Below are 27,824 nucleotides of genomic sequence, written 5' to 3'. Positions count from 1 at the left end.
TATAAAACCAGCTCAATATATTTGGTACATGTGTCAATATCCTTTGATACATTGACCCACTATTTATCTTCATTCACCTGGTTCCCATAACAAGTTAACAAGTGGCTCACCTGCAAGAGGGAGTAGAGTATCTCCAACAGATCATGCAGCATTGCACAACAAAATGCATATTTACATATGGGTAGGAACAGTTTCTCCTCTCTTCCATCACTAAAAAAGGAGGGTGGGGAGAATGCACCTCCTGAAGCTGTGAGGAAATACCTGACATGTTTAACATTCATGTCTTCACCTCTTATTTGGGTTACTGATGACAACTCTGACATCTCTTTCCAGGTGGTCACAACAAAGGACACCCCTTAGAGCTTTTTCCCCCATCAAAATTTCTCTAAATCACATATATATATATATATATATATATATATATATATATATATATATATATATATATATATATATATATATATATATATATATATATATATATATATATATATATATTAAATTACAAATCTATAGAGTATCTATCTTCTAGACCACAGGAAAGCACTCAAGTGGAACATGATCATTAGATAATATTCAGAAGCAAATTTTCTTTGGCATATTTTAAAAGATAACAAAAAATCTCAACAATCAACAAAAATCAGGAAGAAATGTTTAAATGGCAACGTAAATGAGGGAGGACCATCAAGTGAAAATCAATTATTATGGGTAAACATCTCTACATCTGATCTAATCTTAGCCACCAACACTTCTGCCATCACCAGCATTGCATATCATTACACTGCATGCTTCTACCCATTCACACACTACTTGTCCAATATAGAATATTCTTCATCTCCAGCTGATCAAGTTAGATTTGCCAATGATGGGTACATATGTTCTTCATTTTTCTTTCCAAACTCAAGGAATCTAAAACACCTAATCCCTTCTCCTAAAGATAATATAAATATCCTGTCTGTAGGAGCCTAATAAAGATTGGATGGGTTGAGGAATGTTTTATAATGGTACACAGTATTTAAGGAAACAGGCTTGCTAGGTATTATGTAAACGATGGAACAAGCATTGTTGTGTACTGTATGGATGAGGTTGGTTGAGATATTATGAGCCCTGTGAAGGTATGAAATTATCAATGTATACAATATAATGTAGATTACTGGATGGGAATTCTATAAGTTGAGGAGTGACTGGTGTACTATAAGGACCATCAACTATGTTTATGTTCACATCAGCTTGGTTTTCATTCACTGGCAGGAAATATATAAGTACAAGACATGTTACACTCCTCGTGGTGACAGGACAGTCAAGACTGACTAAATTCCACTTGGGCTATGTTGATCATTATGGTCTGATTGCTAAAACATCACATACATTGAAAGTTCTGTCATGGGTTCAATCCTTGGATCCTTCTCATGGCTTAACCCTCCAGATCAATTTCTCAGTGTTTCAAAACTTGAGACATTACACTGGTTGCCAGCAGTGAAAAATCCCTTATGAAAATATGAAGTCTGACAGAAGAGAAAATATTTTGTGATCCACTGGCGATTCAACCCGCGTCATCCGAAGAGAACGCTACAGTATAGAAGATAATGGCAGTTAACAGAAAATTAGCTATGAGAAGGGAACTTAGGAGATATATGCAGTAGCTGGAAACACCAGAAATTGATCTAAAATTTGGATAAATGCCATGCAGTGGGAGAACAGTCAAGGTTGACCAAACTGAACATCTGCCATGATGTTTATTATGGTTCAGTTGGCAAGATGCTGAGTACACTGTGTCTTTTCACAGGTTAGGTCCTCAACACTCCCTGTCATGGTTAATCCTTTTAGATCAATTTCTTAATTATATAAAAACATCACTACTTCCATGCATATTATAAGATGTGGAAGGTGCAAACTTTGTGGAGCTGAGGATAATAAATATAATTACTAAATGATACCTATAACCAGTAATATATTTGGCAAAGACAAGACTGTGTGACCTGTGGTAAAGAGACTGTAGTACTAAGTTATGAGGTGGTGGTTACATTTCGGTTGGCCAAGGAAAGAGCAGAGTAAATGGTTTCAGCCAACTGTTACTGCAATGATGTATGTGATGTTAAACAAACGTGAAATAGTCACCATATATATATATATATATATATATATATATATATATATATATATATATATATATATATATATATATATATATATATATATATATATATAAGGAAATAGTCAACAGGAAAATTGAGATGTAACTGATGTCCATGAGCAGAAGGAAACGGATGTGGAGTATGTTGAGAAGACAGTTCCTGGTAGGAGATGCAAACAAATAAAAAAATGTAATGAAAACTCGACACCCAGTCTGTGTTTGACTCTGATGATAGCTGGACTTTTATTGAAAAGAAAGGGAAAAAATCCAAGTTATGAAGAAAAAAAAAAAGCAGAGTAGCAGATTGTTACAGAAAATAAAATAAAAAGCATCAGTACTGTCAATGTGGGAATACCAAAGAAGAAATCCATTCCTGCACAGTTCTAAATTAACTAGCAAACTCTAATAATCTTCAGGAAATTTTACAGCACACAAGTATTGTAGCTTCACCTTCAGTTACAAACAATTATTATATGAATAAGGCCAATAATAAGAATTCACTAGAAATTGATAAATTTGACAATAATAATAACTTAGAGAGCAGCGTTCAAAATGCACATTACATTTTCCTGAAACTAATGAGAATATCAATGAAGGCAAGTTGTAAAATTACAAATAAGAAATAACAGCCATGGCTCTGAACATCAAATAAAGAAAACGAAAATCAAGTGCAGGACCTGTGTGGTGATAACATGAATGATACAGAATATACGAATTGTCTCAAGAAGAGCACTAAATACTTACAAGTGACTGCTGAGCAGCACAATGACACAAATGAAAGCAAATTCAATAATGTGATACAAAGGAATGTGAAACCCAAGGGACATTCAGAGAAAAACTGTCAAAGAACCTCCACAAAGGCAAATGAATATCATAATAACATGTATACAGGAAGAGAAAACTTGGGAATCCAGGGTTCATCAAAAGAAAAATAGTGCATACAAAGATGAAATAGTGGATAAGTGTAATGACATATAAGAAAAAAATTTCAGTGTTGAATGGAAAGATGTAATCTCTAGAGGCTGATGAAAGAAAACTGATAATGAAATCCTTGATAATGAAAAAGATGTAAAATCTTGGGGTTGCTGAAAAAAAAACTGAAGATAAATCAACCAGCTTTCACAAGAATATGGATATGGATGATTATCTCAGTGATGTAGCTGGTGTAAAATCTGAGACTGAAGGAAGGAAAACAAATGAAAAATAAAGAAATTCATATAAGATGCAAAAGTCATCAAAGGAAAACAGATGAATATGAAGGAGTTTAGTAATGAAATGGATGAAAAAGCCAGACTGACAAAAGAAGACAGAGGATGAAGCTAGTGGTAATGAATATATATATATATATATATATATATATATATATATATATATATATATATATATATATATATATATATGTATATTTATAACAAGATTACTGCTGTGATAACTGCAGAATTCATATGATGAACATTTCAACAAAGTTGAAAATGTGAGAAAATTTTTATAAATTACCTTAAGTGATCAGTAAGGCCTCGGTCCTAAACTTAGATAAGATGGGGCATTCACATTAAGAACCTGACACAAACTAACAAAGCTGCTTTACTCACCAAAGACCATAATTTCTGCCTCCCAACTTCTGTGGCATCTGGGCAAAATGTCTGTTTTACAAATTATGTGTTGGCCCATTAAAGAGTAGATGAATGAGGCAAAAGTATTTTAGGCTAACTCACAGCACATTAAACTACCAGCATCCTCACCTCTCTGGCATAACCTTTCCCCCCTTTGGCCCCTGTGACAATCCTTGCAATGGGACTGCCACAATCGCTTAGGCTACACAACTGTTCCCCCTGAGGGCATGGGTCCCCCACCCATGGCCACTGCTGTAGTTGGGCTTGGTGTTGAATGCTGGTTGCTTCCAGGCTGAAACAAAAGTACATATTGCATAAGAAACAAATTTATTGAAATTAAATAATAAAGATAGAGCTTAATTTAATACTTTGTAGCACATTACACATCTCTCCCTCTCTCCATTCACACACATACACACACAAATACATTTATTCAGCACCAGTATAGCAGCATATGAATGCTTATACTGATATGAACCCTTCACAAAGATGTTCAGAGTTGTGAATGGTCTCACAAACCACCAACAACTTAGGCTGAGCTTTCATAGATGTTCAGATCCAGTGGTAATTACCAGGCATTCATAAATAACTTACACATTACTCACAACAAAGAACCTTTTCAGAATGTGAACATTATGCTTACGAACTGATGAATGGCCTATGATAAATATAGTCTCCAGGAAAAGCACTACATTCTGTGTTCCCATCTATGTGTTTTTAATTTACGAGAGTACTCTTTAATTGCTATCTGTGTTTGTTACTTGACCAGATATAAACAGGAGACCAGTGTATCACTGCAATTCTTGTAGATAAAGCCAGCACTAATACCATGAAGATTTTGAATGTTTCTTGACTATAGAACTCTGGATAAAAGATTTTCCTGTAGTGCAATATCTACTAACACTAGCAGCAGCAGCAGTGCTAGTGAATTTAAATTTTATAGATGGCCATTGTCTCTGTCATGTTCTAGTTAACAATTATCCTTTCTATCCACATTTAATTGATCCTTTAAGGCTTTTGGTTCATTATAGTACAAATAATTATTCATGCTTGTGTAGGTGTTTGATTATTTGGAATGAATTGAAGATGACTGATGTTTTCCCTTTACGTGACAATAGGTGAGCCATTCTCCAAATAGTGCAATGCTACAAGATACCTTGCACCAGTATCTTGTTCTTCATTTGGTTTCTATAGACTTTAGAGGTGAAGTTGTGGGACATCTGTTATTTGCTTCCTGGTTTTTGTCAATTCAGGACACTACTTCATAACTCAGCTACTTCTGCATCATTAAATCAAAGCATACTATCATTCCTTCCTCTACAATAACTTTAGTGTTTTCTCTGCCTGTGCTGAAATTTGCATCCACCAAGAAGAAACTAGTAGTCTGTGATTTCCCTGCATTCCCCATTGTAAGATTTTGCTGGCTCATGCAACCAAGTGTGAAGATTGATTATTGAGGCAAAAAAATTTCCTGATGGAGGTGACCATTTATTTCCTCCATCTTCCTTACAACCTGTCTGGCACAATGGACTCCCAGGAAAATTGCTTATTCGAACTGGAGTGCTACTGTGGTTATTACAGTCAATTATTGTTTTAACCAGTTTTAACCAGTTGTCTTTTTTTTTTTCAATGTTTCTTGTTCTTTGCTCTTGTTTGTTGTAATATTAAGAGGTTTTACAGAACTATTCAAATATAATTTTCAATACATAAAATGGCATCAAGTCCTCCTATATATCAAACTAGTGCCATTGTTCTTATCATGTTTAAGCTCAAAATATGAAAATCAAACATTGCTTTAAAATATTGTTACTGCAGAACTATATAGCTCTACTGTTATGATTATCACCAAGATGCAAACTAGCATATTGCTCTATTTGTAATTTCTCTGAGGTCTAGTTTTCTGAGAGGATAATTACAGTAAAACCTCTTTTGTGATCTTTTATTTGCAGTTTCACAGAAGCCGTAATCCCTATAGAATCTACAATATTCTTGTCTTTTTCTTAAATTTCTTGCAGAAGAAAAATATGAACCTGGACTGGTTGGAAGGACTGGCGCTTCAAGTTTGTTCCCCTAGCCTCGCCTGCAGCAAAGACACTTCACCCCATGCTACTAGTGAGTGCATAGCGTCTCCTTACACCTGTGAACAAAATGGCCATTTTCTGATTCTCAGAGCTAAGTGTAAGGTGGATACTTCACTACACATGCACAAACATTTTCACCATCCATAATTATTTCATAATTCACACAGGACCAATCACTGCTGTGCATAACTGAGTGAGGAACAATAGTTATTGTTTTTTAGCATTTTAAGAATTTAGTACTTGATTAAGTTTTCAAGTCATGCAAATGTGTTTATATTTATGCATTCATGAGTAGACTCTGACCAGTGGTCTATAATGTAAGAACATTCATGGGTAGAAATACTGAACTTAATATTTCTTTGATCATCTGTGATTAATTATAACTTTGCACATTCTCCATGACATCTTAGTATCTGACACACTGCATGTGTACCCAATTTGACAATTTCTTGAGGGGGAGGAAAACTACAAAAGGTAGCAGTGGATGGAATGGTGATAATTCCAACAGCCACCTAACACTTGTGCATATGTCACCAATAAAGAAATACTTCACAAAATGGTAATACTTACATCACATCTTCCCTGCCCTTAAATTTTTCCAAATCTTAAAAGGCATGTTTTCCAAAGAAACAGTGAACAATTCAACATTCCCATTTTAGCATATTATGACCATCTCAAAAATGTTATTCAAAGTTTGAAGTTAAAAAGGGCAAGATCTCCTTCTAGAATGTTAAAAATGGAGTGCTCTAAGTTATGTGATTTTTATTCATATAAATGACATGCCAGAAGGTCTGAGTATTTGAGTAACTATGACAATGTGTTTGTGGATGACAATGATGACACTATGAAGAAATGCCAGAGTTGATAGAGTTTATGATACAATAAAGACAAATATGCATCTATGGTCAGGCCACCAAACTTGGAAAAAATATAAATAAGACAAAGAAAAAAATTATTTGAAAGTATGACCAAGCAAATTTTTGAGTTTCCCTATGAGAGAAGACTGAAAAATCTACCCTTAACTGTAATCATAATGTTAATCCATGTGATACATATTTTGATGTCCCTGCATCAGCCATATATATTATTTTACTTTCTTTTGTCTTGATCAGAAATAAGTTCCCTTTTACCTACAATAAGGTTTCCAAAGGGGAGAATACTCCTGGAAGGGAAAATTTGGTAATTTCCAAAAGCAAATTTTCATGGGTTGTTGGTAATTGATCTATATGTATAATTTATGTAATTTAATTCAAGATTAAATTTTTGTGGGGGCTTTGATTATGTATATTCTTTTCAGGAGTAATGATTTGAACATGGGACCTGCTGGCTACAAGTGGCAATTATTATACAGTATTCCTAAACAACACATTGAGCCTGCAAGGGGAGAAAAAACTGAAAACTCCTTATCTTAAACAAAGGAGAAGTAGAATTCACTACTGGAAGTTATCAAATGGATCCCAGTCAATCATCCCCTAGCTGCTTCCACTGCCCACCGAGGTATGATTGACTGATTATTTTGATTCATTTATCCAAAGTGAATGCAATGGACAACATTCAATTCAATATTTATTGTATTTTTCCATGACACCAGTTGATAAGTTAATAAGTTATAAAATATGATGTTGTTTGCTGACATATTTTTATTTGATTTTTACTTTTCATTTAATCATATTTATTGATCTATTTTATCTAATTACTTGTTTTTGTTTATTCTAATATCTATTACTTGTTTTTATTTACTATAATATTTGTTTTCATTTATTCATGTTTATTTATTTATTTATTTATTTATTTATTTATTCATTTTTTGTGAGGCAAGGGATTGGCTTGCTTTTTGTTTGGTGGATGGGGAATGATAATGGCAAAAGGAAATAGGATGGCAGCAGAGACAGACCTCTACATCAAGTTCAGAAGAGTAAGCTGGGGGAGCAGTCAGGCTTTTCTATACCATCCATACATATGTAAAAATAGGAAAGGGAGAGGAATGATGTAGGCATAGAAAGGGAAAGTAATTAAATTGTTCAGCAAACTGAAGCAATGATATGTATCTGGAAAAGACAGAATGTGGTGATGCTGCAAACTAGTAATCAAGTTTAATATCAGTACAGTGGTACCTTGGTATGTCTACTTTGGAATAAGTCCAACTTGATGTACGTCTTTTTTCATTGAAACGTGGGAAAAAAAAAATCACCCTGTGTTTTATACGCAAATGTGAGGCTTCCCATAGATTTAATTTTGAAATTTCCTTCACCCGTATACCCGAAGATTTTCACCACCATATTATAGGCAAGGGCGCTATATCATATTTTCAACTATAACATAATGTAAGTAGATGTTGAAAATGAAAATGCAGCCCTGTTCAGTGGCACACCAAGTGTGTTGACATCTTGGCAGCTAGGCCACGTTCTTTGCCTCACCTCTGTAACCAGACCACTACCTCTGTTTTATTACTGCAATCATGTAGGATATTTTTTACTATCGTGATCACTTGCTTTTTGTTCAGCTGTACCACTAGCCTGCTTTAAACATTACAAGCTTAAATGCATTATTTTTATTTTTTTCCTGAATATGCCCAACAGAAATGGGGATGCATCTTATATGCCATCAAATTCGGTATGTATTTCAGTATCAAGCAGTGTTTAAATTATTTTATACAAGCCCATCAATGTACTGTATAATATGCCAATAACAATAGGAATTTTCATGGGAATGTATTTGTCATTTTCCTTTTATTCTGTTTAGGAAAAATTTGTTTGGTATAAGTCCAGTGATCTGGAACGGATTAAGGATGTATAACAAGGTACCACTGCATACACACAAAGGCCACAAAGAAGCCAACATGAACTTAGCTCAATCCTGCACACCACAATTGAGAAAATGTGTTGAAAATGTTTTTTTTTTTTTTTTTTTTTTTATGTAGGAAGGATACTGGCCAAGGGCAACAAAAATCTAATAAAAAAAAATGCCCACTGAAATGCCAGTCCCTAAAAGGGTCAAAGCAGTGGTCAAAAATTGGTGGATAAGTGTCTTGAAACCTCCCTCTTGAAGGAATTCAAGTCATAGGAAGGTGGAAATACAGAAGCAGGCAAGGAATTCCAGAGTTTACCAGAGAAAGGGATGAATGATTGAGAATACTGGTTAACTCTTGCGTTAGAGAGGTGGACAGAATAGGAGTGAGAGAAAGATGAAAGTCTTGTGCAGCGAGGCCGCGGAAGGAGGGGAGGCATGCAGTTAGCAAGATCAGAAGAGCAGTTAGCATGAAAATAGCGGTAGAAGACAGCTAGATATGCAACATTGCGGCGGTGAGAGAGAGGCTGAAGACAGTCAGTTAGAGGAGAGGAGTTGATGAGACGAAAAGCTTTTGATTCCACCCTGTCTAGAACAGCAGTATGAGTGGAACCCCCCCAGACATGTGAAGCATACTCCATACATGGACGGATAAGGCCCTTGTACAGAGTTAGCAGCTGGGGGGGTGAGAAAAACTGGCGGAGACGTCTCAGAACACCTAACTTCATAGAAGCTGTTTTAGCTAGAGATGAGATGTGAAGTTTCCAGTTCAGATTATAAGTAAAGGACAGACCAAGGATGTTCAGTGTAGAAGAGGGGGATAGTTGAGTGTCATTGAAGAAGAGGGGATAGTTGTCTGGAAGATTGTGTCGAGTTGATAGATGGAGGAATTGAGTTTTTGAGGCATTGAACAATACCAAGTTTGCTCTGCCCCAATCAGAAATTTTAGAAAGATCAGAAGTCAGGCGTTCTGTGGCTTCCCTGCGTGATATGTTTACCTCCTGAAGGGTTGGACGTCTATGAAAAGACGTGGAAAAGTGCAGGGTGGTATCATCAGCATAGGAGTGGATAGGACAAGAAGTTTGGTTTAGAAGATCATTAATGAATAATAAGAAGAGAGTGGGTGACAGGACAGAACCCTGAGGAACACCACTGTTAATAGATTTAGGAGAAGAACAGTGACCGTCTACCACAGCAGCAATAGAACGGTCAGAAAGGAAACTTGAGATGAAGTTACAGAGAGAAGGATAGAAACCGTAGGAGGGTAGTTTGGAAATCAAAGCTTTGTGCCAGACTCTATCAAAGGCTTTTGATATGTCCAAGGCAACAGCAAAAGTTTCACCAAAGTCTCTAAAAGAGGATGACCAAGACTCAGTAAGGAAAGCCAGAAGATCACCAGTAGAGCGGCCTTGACGGAACCCATACTGGCGATCAGATAGAAGGTTGTGAAGTGATAGATGTTTAAGAATCTTCCTGTTGAGGATAGATTCAAAAACTTTAGATAAGCAGGAAATTAAAGCAATAGGACGGTAGTTTGAGGGATTAGAGCGGTCACCCTTTTTAGGAACAGGTTGAATGTAGGCAAACTTCCAGCAAGAAGGAAAGGTAGATGTTGACAGACAGAGCTGAAAGAGTTTGACTAGGCAAGGTGCAAGCACGGAGGCACAGTTTCGGAGAACAATAGGAGGGACCCCATCAGGTCCATAAGCCTTCTGAGGGTTTAGGCCAGCGAGGGCATGGAAAACATCATTACGAAGAATTTTAATACGAGGCATGAAGTAGTCAGAGGGTGGAGGAGAGGGAGGAACAAGCCCAGAATCGTCCAAGGTAGAGTTTTTAGCAAAGGTTTGAGCAAAGAGTTCAGCTTTAGAAATAGATGTGATAGCAGTGGTGCCATCTGGTTGAAGTAGAGGAGGGAAAGAAGAAGAAGCAAAGTTATTGGAGATATTTTTGGCTAGATGCCAGAAATCACGAGGGGAGTTAGATCTTGAAAGGTTTTGACATTTTCTGTTAATGAAGGAGTTTTTGGCTAGTTGGAGAACAGACTTGGCATGGTTCCGGGCAGAAATATAAAGTGCATGAGATTCTGGTGAAGGAAGGCTTAAGTACCTTTTGTGGGCCACCTCTCTATCATGTATAGCACGAGAACAAGCTGTGTTAAACCAAGGTTTAGAAGGTTTAGGACGAGAAAAAGAGTGAGGAATGTACGCCTCCATGCCAGACACTATCACCTCTGTTATGCGCTCAGCACACAAAGACGGGTCTCTGACACGGAAGCAGTAGTCATTCCAAGGAATGATTAAAGATAAAAATTATGTTGAGACATGTCATAATGATGCCTAGAAGTATTTGTTATACAATGTGGTTTTTATCTGTTTATCAAATTTGTTTCCAGCAGCCAGCTTTTTAGTTGATAGCTAATTAAAATATAAGTATTCCCTTTCCATAACAGTATACAAGCTATTATATCTATTGTGATTCTCACCATCCTACTTTCTATACTACTTAAAAAAAAATGACCATACTTACATACCATAAGATTTCTCACATAATTAGAGTTTAATGTGTTGTAGCTATGAAAAAGTGACAGGCAAACTAAGCATTAAATAAACCGTGGAAAATAAAAATTTTAAGAATGTTTTACCTGGAATCAAAAACATTCTTCAACCACAATTAATCTTGTAATATACCATCACCTTGTGAGAAATGGCATATATTAGCATATTCTTTACTTAAAGGAATTAATTACTGCTCCTTTCCTAAACAATAAAACCTGTGGATGTTTCACTTACCTTGAGCAACAGCCAAGCCATTGAATATTAAACTTTAAAAGCCCAATATATATTAAGAGAGATTAGAAACAAACAAATCTCTCATTATATGATTGGAACAAGAGTCCCCTAGATGTAATATTGACTGTTTGATGTCATAACCTTATTTGGAGAAAAAATAATCATAACTAACTATATTAAAATTAACACTATCCCAGAACCCACCTGCTTGCCTGGACGACACCAGGTGAGGATACAGCCATCCTGACATGAGGTAATGACACAGTCTTCCCTGAATACCAAGCCTGACAATCGTTCATGGCCAATCTTCTTGCATACCATGGGCTCCAGCATGGGACACTCATCCAATCGTGGACAGAGTGGAGTGCCCATGGGCTTCTGTGAGTCTTCAGAAGGGACTGACGATCCTACTATTTGGTTTTTATTTACATATCCTTTACAGTTTTGTGTAGAATTTTTTGATGCAAGGCTGAGACTTCTTTTATGATCTTTTTCGCTTTTTTCTTTGTCTTTCTTTTCACCAAAATTAAGATTAGCTAACTTAGCCGTGAGAGAGTTGGCAGAGTGGGAGTGGTGGGAGGAGTCAGTAGCAACGGAATCCTTCACGCTGTTGCACTTGGAATTAGTAGTTGGCTGTCCTGCCTGGGGCACACCACTTCCCGCAACTACTCCACTACTGCTCACCACTGTACTGGACCGGGGTCGTCTGTACGGCTGAGTGAGGGCATCATCTTTTAGGTCCCATAAACAGAGTAGTGTGTCCTGTCCAACTGATCCTAGTCGGTAACTGGTGATGAAGGACATGCCCGAGCTATCCGAGGCCACGGAATTCCTGTTTGAGCTTGGCCTGGAATTAGGTACACCACTGTTTGTTTTACTATTATGCACATCATTACTAAAGCTATTGTGTTTAGTTGTATCATCACTGCACCCATCAACCCCTTCCGCATCACTGTAAACACTTGTGAATGAGTCAAAGGCCACTACAGTGACCCAACTTTTGTGCCCTTGTCCTCTGGCAACTACTCTCTTTTCCTTATAGGACCACACAGTGATGAGGTCGTCCTCTCCACCACACACAACATAGCGACCATCGGGTGACCAACACACACACAGAAGTCCACCATAATAACTCCTGGCTGTTCCTACCAGGTCCATTGTATCAAAGTTAAACACTTTAAGGTATCCATCCTGAGACACCACGGCAAGGTACTTTGAGCATGGCGAGAAGGCAAACTCATTTATGCTCCCCTCGCCTATTACCCACCGGTACAGCGGGTTTCTGGTACTTTTTGTTTTGCATGTGTAGACAGAGTAGCCTTCACCTTGCTTGAAGAGCTGATAGTGAGGTCGGTCCATACCACACAACAGCTCCTCATTATAGGTGTACATGTGCCCACTGCTGTGAGCTGCTAAAAACTGATTGGGGGACCCAGGGACCCACCGCACACACGTCACCTTCGTTTTGTCTATTAGTCTCTGGAGGGAGAAATAAGTGAATGTGGTGAATACAGATAAGTGCTACATTTATCAGCATACAATACACTCTGGCTGGAAACAACCATTCTAATTTAAAAGAGAACATTTTACAGAAGCAAGCAGTATCAGCAGTGGTGAAAGGATAAATACATCCTGACCTCTAAGCCCAAGAATGATCCACAGACTAGATAAAGTAAATAAACATACATCTTCTATGCACAACACAGAACCAGGCTTCAGTTGTTCATAACTTTATATAAAAATTAAATAAAAAAATCCCTCAAAATGACTACAATCTTTTATAAAGAATGGTAAAATCCCAAATCCAGAAGTTCTCAGGTGCCAACATTACCTACAATTCATGCACATTTGATTGCCAGTGTAACACAATAACAGTGTAGTAATATTTGATCATAATACATACCGTAAAGCATTATTAGAACATCAAGATGTTCAATGATTTTTACAACACTGATGACATTTTTCATTGAGAGACAGTTTTCAGTACACAGTCCCATTGTAGTTGAGGTGTCTATGTCTATTCTGAAACCCAGAGCACCTCCAAGCATTCCAGATAAGGGATTCTCTACTTGGGCATAAATGGCCAAGTTTACAATATTCATTAAAATTGCAAACTGAAAAAAAAAAAAAAAAAAAAAAAAAAAAAAAAAAAAAAAAAAAAATCATACTAACCTCACCAGCATTGTATGCTTTATTAACTTCCTTAGTGATGGGATCAATAAGTTGGATCTGTCCTCCCAGCAGACCCACTAGGAGGGACACCCCATCAGCAGTGGCTGTCTTAGAATTGAAGTCATGGCAGGTTGGCACATCTTCTTTATTGTATGATCGCTTATCTATAGGTTTGGTGAGGTCTGCTGCCTGAAATACACAGTCTATATTGATTACATCTTTAAAATACATTACATACAAATCCTTCATCACCCACAATAAATTCTCAACATAAAAAAAGGATCAACCTCCAACAAAATAATGGTATAATCTGTCTTCAGAGGATCATCTTTAGAGTCAATACACACCTTACTTCATGTTTCAAAACATCAACCACCTAACAATTAAAATCAAGTATTAGTGGAGGAATGCACCTAAAAAAGTTACAGAACAAATTCTGCAAGACTAACATGCTTTTAAAATATGACAACACAATGAGGAAAATCATCACTGCACTTTAAAGACCCACAATACACAATCACACATCACTGTACATGCACAGTTAAATATTTTTTCATATTCAGTGGAGGCCTGACAAGTGCTAACAAAACTTTTAAAAAGGCTGCTTAACTGCCAATCCTCAAGATCAGTTCAATGACCTAAGTTTAAGTCCTACCAGAAGCTGGCCATTTTCAGCCATCAAGTGACTACAGATGATCCACACACTGCCCACTAACCTTGTTTTTTAGTGTGTGTGTGTGTGTGTGTGTGTGTGTGTGTGTGTGTGTGTGTGTGTGTGTGTGTGTGTGTGTGTGTGTGTGTGTGTGTGTGTGTGTGTGTGTGTGTGTGTGTTTGCTGTGTTGAGAAATCATTATTACTGGACTCTTCCACTGAAAAACATCCTTGACAGTTTTCTTCCTTTCCTCAAATTTTATGATACTTACCTATTATAATTTGTCTTTGAAATTCACCCTATCAACTAACTATCTGCACAAAAAGACATTACAGTCCTAACAAAACAATCATTATCCTCACAAACATTTGAAGCAGAAAAATCAGCACACATTCTATACAACAACTATTTTACATAATTATCTTACTTAATTGATTTGTATTACATTCATGGCATTGTAATAATCCACTAAATGAGTAGTCCAAGTTTATATAATATTCAATTATTATGTAATTTGTGACTGTCTGCCCAGTTCAATAACATGGTGGTCATGAAAACTACAAGATTACAGTTGTAATTAATTCTGTACAGACGGAAGGTGGTCCTAGACCATCACTTTCCACTGGTAGTATTCTTGTTTATGCTTAGTGATTATGTTCAACAAGCATCAATGAAAGAGATTTCTCTGACAAATATTCTTTTTATAGAACTAATAATCTAACATGAGTTTGTGGTGAAACCTGTCTTCCAAAAACAGTTATTTCTAATCCAGCATAATCCCACCTTTTTTTAAACATCATCATTTACAGAAAAAAAATTTGTTATTAAGTGTAAACTTTATGGCTGATGTGTGCACTATGCTTGCATTACTCACTTTCTCTTCTTTTTTCAGATTTTCAAGAATTTAATATACAGTGGAACCTCGGTTACCAAACACCTTCCTTTTTGAATAAATTGGTTTTCTAACAAAATTTTGAACTCATTAGTGCTTTAGTTGTGGTACTATAATTTGATTTTAGAGCAAAGTTACTTGATTTCAAATACTGAAAGACATAGCAAAAGTTGCTGTTTATTACTAATTTATAGTTTCTATAAAATATTTACTTTGTTTTTATATATTTGGAGGAGAGACAGAGTGTAAGGCAGCAATTCAATCTTTGAAATACAATAAATGTGATCCTATTGAAAAGCCTCGATATAAACAGTTTTCAGTGCTCAGGAGTAATCCTGAGCTACCTGTGGATCTCTCAATGATCCCCAATGCCATCACTACTGCACAACTGCATTTTTATAGTAGCTCTTCCCAGCAGCAAGATATCTAAATGTTATGATCACTTTCATTTTAGCAGTAAGTGGGTTGCTCTTCTGTGTCCCTCTGTAAGGCTTCCCTCACCAGATCGGTTACAAAGAGAATACCTGCAGTCTAAACAGTATCTTCTCATGCATTCTGTGCATTCTGTGCTGTCTGGGAATGGATTAATCTATTTTACATTGATTCCTATGGAGAAAATAGTTTCAGTTTTGAACATTCAGGAACAGTGTATTTTAACCATTATCTCTAACATTTATGGGATAAATAACCGTGTAATATGTCCTCCTCTTCTTTCTTGTATAGTTTTTGCAGTCTTGCAAAAAACTTTGTCCCTCCTCTTAATAAGGACTTACAAGGGTTCATGATTAGCAGCCCTCATGTGCTGAATTAATTAACTTTTACAGTAAAATACCCATATCATAGCTGTGAATAATCAACCAGTACAAAATCATAAAAACAATCTGCCTCACTTTTTGATGTCATGTTAACAGGCACAAGCACAAATAGATTTGATTCAGATATCAGCATTCTTTACCTGATAATAACAGAACCATGACAGCTTACATTCCAAGAACACAGAAAATAGGTTATATTGCGACATGAACCAACGAACCAAGCATATGATGATCAAGTTGTTAAGACAAAAATCAACAGTTTATATGCATGGGTTATATACTAAAACAGTCAATTGGTTGCATACTTTATATATACATATATATATATATATATATACTCGTATATATATATATATATATATATATATATATATATATATATATATATATATATATATATATATATATATATATATATATATATATATATATATATATATATATATATATCAGAGATGAACAGGGAAAATATCCAGAGTTTTCTTTCTTCCTTTATTTCTTGCAACATTTCACCTTCACAGAAGGCATCTTCAGGCTAAAATATACAAATAAACTTTAGTAAAACACTCTAAAAGATACATTTTAAAAGTATTAAAGCAAATCTCTAACTCCTAAAGAGCACAGCAATATAATAAAACAAAGACAAAAGTATGAGTTGAAGGTACACAATGGCATGTTAACTTAAAAAAAAAAAAAAAAAAAAAAAAAAAAATAGAAAACAAGCAACAAACAATGTATAGAACAGTGTAGAACAGTGTTAGTTGTTTGTTTTCTACTTTTTAATAACATGTCATGGTGTACCTTCAACTCATAGTTCTGTCTTTGTTTTATTATATTGTTGTGCTCCTTTAGAGTTAGAGCTTTGCTTTAATACTTTTAAAATGTATCTTTTAGAGATTTTATTTATATATTTTAGCCTGAAGATGCCTTTTATGAAAGTGAAATACTGCAAGAAATAAAGGAAGGAAAAAAACTCTGGATGCTTTCCCTGTTCACCTCTGCTACAGCTTGGAATTGTTTCTTATATATATATATATATATATATATATATATATATATATATATATATATATATATATATATATATATATATATATATATATATATATATATATATATATATATATATATATATATATATATATATATATATATATATATATATATATATATATATATATATATATATATATATATATATATATATATATATATATATATATATATCCTTATTCTTTATGCTTGGATAGAAAAATATGAAATTGTATAGAGCAAAAGAACATTAAATCTGTGTGGCATGGGATCATGTAATGCATTATTATCAATTTCCTTATTACTGTCTTTATTTTTTATATATTCAAAATGAATGGCTAAAGCAGTAGCTTTCAAGTTACATGGCAAAGTTAACATTAGCATAAAGCTAAAGTAGGGATGGCATAAATGGTATAAAGGCCTTAGCCAAAGGCTGTTACTTCTTTCTGGAAGCAAAGAATGGCATAAAATCACTTAAGACCAAGTTCCGTACACAGATACATACAAGGGTTATCTCCCCAAAATGGAGGGTAGTCAAGACAAGGCACATTACTTTTGCATTCACACTCATTCACACCACTCTCTTACGGCTGTATTATTAAATTTCCCCTTCCCTGTCCCATCCCCAGCCTCACTCACAGGACTGGAGTATTTGAGAGCAACCCCATCCCCTTCCTGTGCCCGTGGTTTACCACGATGGCCAAGATCAATGTTGGTAGCCCTTTCAAACCAATAATTCTGAGAAATGAGACGATGAATGCATTCTTTGCTTACATTTTCACTAATGTAGATTATATATCCTGTAAAGTAAAATAATCCATAAAGTTGATGATCTACAAGTAAATAACAAATGAAAAAATCAGAAATATGTTGGTGACCTTGAAGATCACTCATCCCAGAGGCTATCTAGGCCTACCAGCATGAGTTGCCAGTTATGCCACACTGGTTGATTTATGCATTTATATACACCAATGCCTAATGTTTACCAGCCATGCTCTCCATCACGCTTTGCTATGCACACTGCTGGCAAGAGATGCTCACTTTTACAGGCAGTGTGTGTGTGTGTGTGTGTGTGTGTGTGTGTGTGTGTGTGTGTGTGTGTGTGTGTGTGTGTGTGTGTGTGTGTGTGTGTGTGTGTGTGTGTGTGTGTGTGTGTGTGTGTGTGTGTGTGTGTGTGTGTGTGTGTGTGTGTGTGTGTGTGTGTGTGTGTGTGTGTGTGTGTGTGTGTGCTCTAAGGAGCTGCACACCACTGTCTGGTATGATGTTCCCCACAGTCTCTCTCTCTCTCTCTCTCTCTCTCTCTCTCTCTCTCTCTCTCTCTCTCTCTCTCTCTCTCTCTCTCTCTCTCTCTCTCTCTCTCTCTCCAGGCAAGATCAAGATATGATCACATTTACATCTCTAGATGGGCATATTGTGTGTGCATTTACCTAGTTGAGGTTTATGGGAGGGAAGCAATCTCATAGTATCCCGTCTCTATATCTATCCAGTTTGGTCTTAAAAGAATGGACAGTTATGGCACTGACAACATCTTCACTGAGTTCATTCCATTTGTTCACACTTCTATGAGAAAAACTATACTTTTTGATATCTCTTCGACAGTTAACTTTCTTCAGCTTCTTACTGTGTCCCCTTGTACTCTGTGTGTCTAAATTTATAAAACATTTTCTGTCCACATTTTCCATACCATTTATCATTCTACAGATGTTTTTTAAATCTCCTCTCTCTCCTATTTCCAAGGGTAGGAATTTCCAATATTTTTAATCTCTCATCATAATTTGACTTGCTCAACTCCAGAACTATCTAAGTGACTGCTCTTTGTACTCTTTCTAACTTTATAATATTCCTCTTAGTATGAGGAGACCACACCACTACTGCATATTCCAATCTTGGTCTTATCATGGAAATCAACAATTTTTTTTTTTATCATGCCTTCATCCAAATATGAGAATGTTATTTTTACTCTTTTTTAACAAATTAATCGCCTCTCCAGTAATTTTATCAACGTCTGTCCGGAGTCAAATTTTCAGTAACTGTTACTCCCAAATCCACTTCCTCTTTTGACTTCTTTAACTTCACACCATCCATCTCATAATGATATTGTATTCTTTTCTTACTCTTACCAAATTCCATTACTTTACATTTACTTAAATTGAATTCCATTTGCCAAGATTTACTCAATCTATTTATCTTATTTAAATCATCTTACAGTACCATACAGTCATTTACATTTTCTACCCTTCTCATCAGCTTAGCATCATCTGCAAATAAGTTCATATAACTGACTGTTTCTTCATTTATGTCATTCACACATATTACAAACATTGGTCCCAACACTGACCCCTGTGGGACACCACTAGCTACTTTCAGCCAAGATGAATTTTGGTTTTGCATTACAGTTCTCATCTCTCTATCATCCAGATAATCCTCCATCCACTCCAGCAGTCTTCCTCCAATTTTTCCATAATTTTTTTATCTTCCATAGCAATCTTCGGTGTGGTACTTTGTCAAACGCTTTCTTCAAGTCTAAGTAGACACCATCCACTCATCCGTCTCTCTCCTGCACAATATCAATTACCCTTGAATAAAAGGACAATAAATTCATAGAGCATGATCTTCCCCCTCCTAAATCCAAAGTGACAATTTACCAAAACTTTATCTCTTTCCAAGTGTTCCATCCATCTTTCCTTTATTGTTCTTTCACATAGTTTTCCTACAACACTAGTCTATAATTTTGTGGGTTTTCCTTATTTCTTCCTTTGAACATTGGTGTAATATTTGCTCTCTTCTAATCTTTTGGTACTCTTCCCTGTGAGAGTGATGTCACCACTAAACTGTGAATTTTATCAGCCAGTTGTTCTCTACTTTCCTTCAATATCCAGTCTGATATTCCATCTGGACCAGTTGCTTTATTTACATCAAGTTCTTTCATCATCTTAAGTATTTCCTCATAACTGACTGGGACTGTACTTAGTATATTCCTCACCAACTTATCCCTTCCAACATCAAACTCCCCTTCCACAGTAAATACTGATCTGAAACTTGTTCATGACCTCTGCCAAATCCTGTGCATCCTCATAGATTCTTCCTTCAACTTTCAATATTGATACACCTTCCTTCTTCTTCATCTTCTCATTAATATGTCTAAAGAATAGTTTGGGTTCATTTATACACTTATCTATTATATCTCATAGTTTCTTCTCTCCATTCTTACTATCTCAATGTAATTGTTTCTAACATCAATATATTCCTCCCATCTGCTCTCAGTTTTCCTCTTCTTTCATCTATTCCAAGAATTTGACTTACAATTTTGTAGCCTTTTTGCATTTTGTATTGAACCATTCTCTACCTTTTCTACATCTCACTCCTCCTCTAGGTACAAATTTCTCCACAGCAGAATTAATTGTATATCCTTATAAATTCATCCCATTTTTTCTGAACATCTTCTGCATCTTCAAAGTCTTTCCAGTCCATGGCAACAAAGTACTTTCTTAATTTTTCAAAGTCAGCTTTACTATATTTAAATCTTTTCACCTTATAATTTTCATCAATGATTACATTTTTATTTTTCAAATTAAATTCTATCAACACATGATCACTTTTACCTAGAGGGCTATCATAATGTATAGTTTCAATAATTTCCATATCCTTGGTAAACACTAAATCAAGTCTTGATGGTTTTATCTCCTCCACTAAATCTGGTTATCACAATCAACCCATTGAGTCATCAAGTTTTCCATTGCCCAGTTTTATAGCCTATTACTCCAGAAATTCTCACTTCCAGTAGTTGTCAATGTCTCCCAATTTATCTCCTTACAATTAAAATCACCAACAATAAATATATCACTACTTTCCATCACTATCTTTTCAAGACCTTTTAACACATCTACCAACATCTCTTTGTGCTCTTCTTTTCACCAAGTATTGGTATGTGTGTGTGTGTGTGTGTGCGTGCGTGCGTGCGTGCGTGCGTGCATGTATTTACCTAGTTGTATTGTACAGGGCATGAGCCAAAGCTCATTTTGTCCTGTCTCCATAACCATATTTATTCAGTTTTTCTTTAAACATGTGTACACTGTTTGCCACAACCACCTCTTCCTTTAAATAATTTCAGATTTCAATAGTTTGATACATGAAGCTGTATTTCTTGATGTCCCTCAAACATTCACTCTTCTTTATTTTCCTCCAATTCCTCCTTGTCCATCTCCCTCCCTCCTCCATCTGTGGTACCAAGTCATTTCTGTCAATTCTTTCTATATTTATATTGCTTACTAATTTGTACATTGTTATCAGGTCTCCTCTTTCTCTTCTCTCTTGTAGTGTTGGTAATCCCATCTCTTAAGTCTTTCACTTCTGGTACCATCTTTATCACTATCCTCTGCATTCTTTCCAGTTTCCACATATCTTTTTTTCTATGTGGAGCCCAAACTACTGCTGCATATTGCAATTTAAGTCGTATCATGCTTGTCATAATTTTCATAATTATTTCTTTATCTGAATAGTTAAATGCCACCCTAACATTAGTTGACAAGGTGTGTGTGTGTGTGTGTGTGTGTGTGTGTGTGTGTGTGTGTGTGTGTGTGTGTGTGTGTGTGTGTGTGTGTGTGTGTGTGTGTGTGTGTGTGTGTGTGTGTGTGTGTAGTATCTAAGGAAATGCATACCATTCTTTCTCTCTGGCAACTCATACTAGCAGTGGGAGGCCACACTGCCACAAGGTATGTTTACAATCACATGGGAACACCAACGTCTCCAGAAACATTACAAACATATCCGTTTAAGTGGTCTGAAATGTTACATCATTAATTTTTTTTTTAACATTTATAAATACATTACCTCCTATAAAAAAACAAATTAATAAGTGTAATGTTTCCAAAAATATATGAAAGGAAGGGTGTCTTGTCTCTTACCCTGCCAAGTTCAACACTTTTTCTACCCCACCCTTCCTCCATTGCCACTTTTTTTCTAAACACACCAGCAGGGATGGGGGAGATTCATGATACCGCAGGTGGCCAAGGGAAGGGGAAGGGGGAATTTAATAATATGGCCTGTAGCCCCTTGCCCCCACTAAAGAAGAGAAAGTACTCCTGCTCTCACTTTCCGGGGAATGGCAGCACAACTTGGACAGTTTGGTCTGGAACAAGGCACCTTAACAACAAGTACCCTTCCCCATCACACCTGACTGCCTCACACCTGTGTGAAACCAGTGATCTGCGGTGCCTCCTACAGAGATTGCAGAGCCACGTCATTCCTCACGCACACGCAGATGCTCTCCATTTGCTTCTGTCATGCATAATCATTCTACTATAGTCCAGTGTCAGTCCTCTTCCCTTTATAGCCTCCTTCACACTATCCATTCATCCCTCACATGGCCTGCCTCACAAATTCCCACCTCTCACACTTGATCTTACTATCTTCTTCACCAACCTATCATCCTCCATTCTCTAAACATGTTCTAAAAATCTCAGCACACAATGCTTTTTCCATCCTGCCCAGTCTCTTGCAATATCCATTCTCCTTCTCACTTCTTCATTTCTGACCCTGTCCATCCAGGTTACTCCACACATACTCCTTAGGATTTAGACATCTCATCTCTATTACATTCAATTTCCTCTTTGCTGCTATCACCATACTACAAGTCTCATCACTATACAGTGCAATAAGCACTACTGTCCCTTCATATATTATTCTCTTTACATTAGCCTGATTCCAAGTGCCATACTCTTAAACAGTTTATTCATATCTCCTAACACTTTTCCTACTTCCTTCCTTACCTGTCTCTACTCCTCCATCCATCATTACTGTAGACTTAATGATATTTGAAACAGTCTATCTCCTCCAGCTCCTCACCATTCAGCCTCACATTCATCCTACTACTTGCCTTCTTAGTGCACTTCATTGCCTTACTCTTCCTTATATTAACCATCATTGCCTTTCTACACATCCGTCCAAACTCTTCCGCTAGTCTAGTTAACTTCTCTGTATCTGCCACCAACGCTGTGTCATCTGCAAATACTTACCGACTCACACTTCATTCTTCGCCCTCTGCTGTTACCAGTTTTATAGCATGTCAAATAATTACAAATGTATTTTGGAAATATACTTTTTCTACATCTTTGTACCCACTGATAATTACAGTAACATCTTACTTATATCAGTAAATACTTATGTTTATGGAAATTCGTCTTAATTATGAGCAGCATTTCATTTAATACATGATGTCATAATTTTTGTTTAAAGTTATTATGCCTTTATACAGAAAAATAAGAGCAAAATAACATATATCATCATGAAAAATGTCAAAAAATAGCAACAATAACTGATACTTTAAAAAATTTTCTTGATTTTGAAAGTTGTTGGCTGGTGACAGGTATTCTCCAGATATCTCTGAGGAACTTACAAAAACAAGATAAATGAGCACACTTGGAAAGAGAGGATATCCTGTCTCTCCAGACAGGAGGCGACATGTTGCCTCCTGTGAGGAGAGGCAGGATATCCTCACTCTGCAGTGTGTTCACTGATCTCATTTCTTATAGGTTTGATCAGAATTATCCAAATTTAGAATTGCCTCAGCTTAGGTACTTAGATATATGAGAACACAAAACCATGCAATCTCACTCTGTTGATATCAGTTCAGCACAAACCACTCCAATACACAGCAAATGGCAGGTATTGCAGGCAAGACAAAATATACTGTCATTCCACTTTCTTATACAATTGATTAAGTTGTATTAACTGTTCAATATACATAATGAAAGTTAGAATAATACACAAATAACAATGATATACTATACTATATTAACAGACCTCAAAGTAATGATCATCCAAAGTCTGTAGATACGGAACCCTGACCATCCCAATACTTTGTGACCTGAAGTTACATACATCTTACAGTTGGTTAACTCATGCTTCATGGCACACTAGTGTTGTGGCAGCTTGCCACTGCAGCAGTGTAACCCAACCTTAGTGACTATCTGCCCCACACTGCCTTAATGCTTAGTGCACCATCTACTTATAAGAACACTTACAGTGTCTTATAGATTACAAGACAAATTAAACATTTGCACACTGAGGAAGGGATGACATAACTAGCACATTACACAAAATTAAGCCCACACTAAAAATGCTTAGGTGTTCATAGAGATGATGAATGACATCAATATTGCATTTTATTTCATTCATCTATATCTCAAGTTTTTCAACATATACTGAATAGTTATTTTGAATATATCAAGATGATACACAAAGCTGAAACAGGAGGATATTTTGTCTTGCCTCTTGTAGTTTATTTATAAAGTTTTGAAGCCTTTTCCACCAAACCAATATCAGCAATGGGAAGTTTTGTATTATAATATTCTGGTAAAACTAATTATCTTCAGTTCTTGTGAGTCTTCTGTATTGCAACAAAACAAGTTTCTCCTTCTTAAAGCTTTCCATTTCCCCTTCTCCTCTCTTTTAGTGTGAGTGTAGGATTCTAGGAGGACAAAGCCCCCTCAATATTAGTAGTCTTTGCTTCCAGCATTGAAACCTGACTCTCAAGCAGTCTCCATGCTTGTTGTGCACTAGGAAAGAGATTAAGAAAATGGGATTACATACTGTATGAAACTACAGATTTACCATTATTTTAATATGACCTGGCAACACTTTCAAAATTATTCCATTATTATTTTCTTCCCCAGTATACACACACACACACATCTGTATGTCCCCCCAGCAACAAATGCACAAGAGAATCTTGAATACAATGACATGGAAAAGGGAACGATTGAGTGTCTAGAAAGAATGTTGGAAGAGTGTAATAGGATCATCATGATGGGCAATTTCAATTGTAAGGAAGTGTGCTGGGAAAAGTGGCAGACTTGGGGAATGAAGGGATTGTGGGGAGACAGACTACTACAGCTGGCAGTGGAATGTGGACTGATGCAATGGGTAAGGGAACACACAAGATTCAACAGTGAAGATGAATCATCCAGATAAAATTTAGTATTTACCAAAGAACCTCAAATACTAAACAACGTTAGAGTGGAGACTGTTAGCTATGGGCAACCACGCAGTTTTGGAGTTTGGCATCAGGGATGAGAGGGGAACATTTAGGATAGGAAAGAAGAGCATAGAACTGGAAGACTAAACTATAGTAAGGCAGACTTTGAAAACATAAGTACAGTTTCTGAGAATGCATACTGGGATGATTTCCATAATGCTAGCAGATCTCAAAATAAATGGCATGAGTTCTTAAAGATATACAAGGAGAGAGAAGATAAGTTCATGCCAAGAAAACTGGAGACATTGGAAATAAGGAGTTGTTAAAATTATATGTGGGGTAGAGAGAAAGACAAAAGAAATGGAGGAGGTGGAGACGGTTTAATCTTTGGAATGAATTTAAGGGACCAAGATTTTATTATGTTAGGATTCAAAGAGAAAAAGAAAGAAGCACAAAAAAGACATAATTGACAAATGTAAAGACCAACCAAAATTGTTCTACAAACATGTGAATGGGAAACTGAATGCAAGGCAAAGTACTGACCAACTAAGACTAGACAGAATTACATATGAGAAACCAATAGAAATGGCAGAGGTAATGAATGAATGCTTTCATGAGGTGTTTACAAATAGCAGAAAATAAGTCACTGGAGAACCATATAAACAAAATAATGGAAAGGGAGAAAGTCTTCATCAATGAAAAACATACAGATGACATTCATATATTTAGATGAGGAAATGATGAAGATAATAAGTCATAATGATACAACCAAGGCTGGAATATGCTGCAGTGGTCTAGTCATCCCACGAGAAGAAACATATAATAATAGCTGGAACGATTACAAAGAATAGCAACAAAGATGGTGCCAGAACTATAGGCTCTGCCATATGATGAAAGACTCAATAGAATTAAGCTTTTGATGCTGGAAAAAAGGAGTGGGAGAAGATCTAATAGTGGTGTACAGGATGACAACAAATGGATCTTTGTGAGTGGAATGAGAATCTAGAGGACATGGTAAGAGTGAAGATGACCACTTGCAGGAGGGATGTGATGGAGTGTAGCTTCCCAAGCAGAAGCATGGAAGCATGGAAGAGACTGAAAGAGAAAGTGGTCTGTGTGAGAAACATCCACAATTTTAGGAAAAAGTTGGACAAAAGTAGACATGGAGACGGGACAGCACAAGCGTAGCTCCTTTCCCATATGTTACAACTACATAAATACAACTTGGTAAACACACACACACACACACACATACACACACACATGAATGTAGGGTTTTCAACTTTATCCAAATCTTAGGATGAGCAGAGACCAATCTCCAAAAACACCACACACACATTTAAAAAAAGGGTAGTTGAAGATGCTACAGAAAGAGAGCTTGGTATCAAAAGTAAAAACCCAGGCTAGATAGAATTGCACAAATAAACGGTTGCCCCAGCTATAACCTGTCAACCAGCAACATACTGAGGTGAAAAAAGGGCAATACAGAAAGCAAGATATTAGCCTTCTTTCTTAACTCATATCAAACTGACAAGCATAATTATCACACATTAATTATAGCTCTAATTCAAGTGTTTACAAGATTATGAATCTTGGGGAAAAAAAAAGCTGTTTTCTTAAAGATACTCTGACAGGATGATTTTCACCAACAGCCATCACAAAGAGGGACAAAATCACACTACACAATGGCAAAGCGCATGGGATAGCTAATTGGATGAGTCACCTCATCTTGCTCTCCAGCCTCAACACAATAATTAATCTAACCTTCCTAATCCAGTTCACCTCATTATAAACTTGACCCACTTCTGCAATTACAAAATTGAGCAATCCTATAATAAATACATCCCCTAGGTAAAATGAGCAACTAGATGTCCAATATTATAAATATATTAAGGTAACCTAACTTTCCATTTTTTTTTATACTAACCCACATATTTACCCAATCCCAACTCTTAAATCACATGAATTATGTCACACATGTAGCATGTTGCTTCTCTTGACACGCCCCGCCTTTCTTAGTGGTGGTGGTGGCAGGTGGAGGGGAGGGAAGGATCAACATCACACAGGTCACTGTCTGCACATACACACACACACTGCTGTGCCACACACTTCTCGTGTGCGGCCGCCACTCATTTCTCCAACCATTATCCCCCTTGCGTTGTGGCACCGACTCGGTATATAAAAAACATAATGACACTCACACAGGCAGCTTTGACTTGGCACAAAAATACCCTGTGGCACTTATCCGGCACTGCCATTGGCACTGACCTCACACCACCATGCCCCCACCCCTCATGCCTGCCCCGCCGCCACGTACCTTTTTAATTCCTCTGTACGTGTACACAAACAGTTCTCTGCCATAATTAAAGCATATTTTGGTCCTGTCGTGGTCGTGGCCCGGGGAGTCAGACACCTTCACTAGGGACACCCGCACCGCCGGGGTGGAGCCGCCGCCACCACTGCTGCTGTACGCGACTCGATTAGGACGACTATATTCTGACGGTGACAGTAGTCTATACACTCCCTCTACCGTAGTGAACTGAGTTTTAATTTCCTCTTTAGTCCCCGTGTCGCCCTGCCCCGCCATGATACTGACACTGCTGCTCAACTACCTCTCCCAAACCGATCCACACAACAAATCCTCGCCACCTCACTCTCAGTTCACTAATATTAATAGTGCATTTATAAATTATTCATTCCAATAATTAGATGCAGAGATCTTGACAAAAATCATTGTGTTCTGTAAAAATAAAAAAGTATTTCAACTAAAGTTTTTTCTCAAGTATATATATTTTTTTTCCTTTCTTTTATACATGTCAGGAAAATTTTCTTGAAAATGGTTATATCAACAAACAAGTCTGGTATATGTTTTACTTCAA

General features: G+C 36.5%; 1 protein-coding gene across 2 annotated transcripts; it reads right to left on the bottom strand.

Moving 5' to 3' along the window:
* On the bottom strand, positions 1-27,567 carry LOC135090548 (WD repeat-containing protein 20-like). 2 transcript variants are annotated; one of them, XM_063987394.1, is made up of 4 exons: positions 27,263-27,567; positions 13,580-13,768; positions 11,612-12,886; positions 1-4,039 (listed from the first exon to the last, which is right to left on the bottom strand). In XM_063987394.1, the coding sequence occupies exons 1-4, from the start codon at positions 27,530-27,532 to the stop codon at positions 3,950-3,952; spliced, it is 1,824 nt and encodes a 607-aa protein (XP_063843464.1). In that variant the 5' UTR covers positions 27,533-27,567; the 3' UTR covers positions 1-3,949. The 2 variants fall into 2 exon arrangements, with proteins under 2 accessions (XP_063843464.1, XP_063843473.1); XM_063987403.1 differs by lacking the exon at positions 1-4,039 and adding an exon at positions 5,675-5,884 and having other exon boundaries at positions 27,263-27,566.
* Between the last annotated feature and the right edge of the window lie 257 nt (positions 27,568-27,824).

The sequence above is a fragment of the Scylla paramamosain genome, chromosome 3, assembly GCF_035594125.1.
Source record: "Scylla paramamosain isolate STU-SP2022 chromosome 3, ASM3559412v1, whole genome shotgun sequence".
NCBI lineage: Eukaryota > Metazoa > Arthropoda > Malacostraca > Decapoda > Portunidae > Scylla > Scylla paramamosain.
This window is presented reverse-complemented; position numbering and strand designations above follow the sequence as displayed.

What these genes read in the sequence shown, in the direction of transcription:
- LOC135090548 (XM_063987394.1), bottom strand. Translation starts at nt 27,532, where the DNA reads ATGGCGGGGCAGGGCGACACGGGGACTAAAGAGGAAATTAAAACTCAG. An exon ending in AAGCATACAATGCTGGTGAG is followed by an intron (nt 12,887 to 13,579) that starts GTTAGTATGATT and finishes TTCTCCCTCCAG; the next exon opens with AGACTAATAGACAAAACGAA. An exon ending in GGTGTCGTCCAGGCAAGCAG is followed by an intron (nt 4,040 to 11,611) that starts GTGGGTTCTGGG and finishes CTTTTGTTTCAG; the next exon opens with CCTGGAAGCAACCAGCATTC.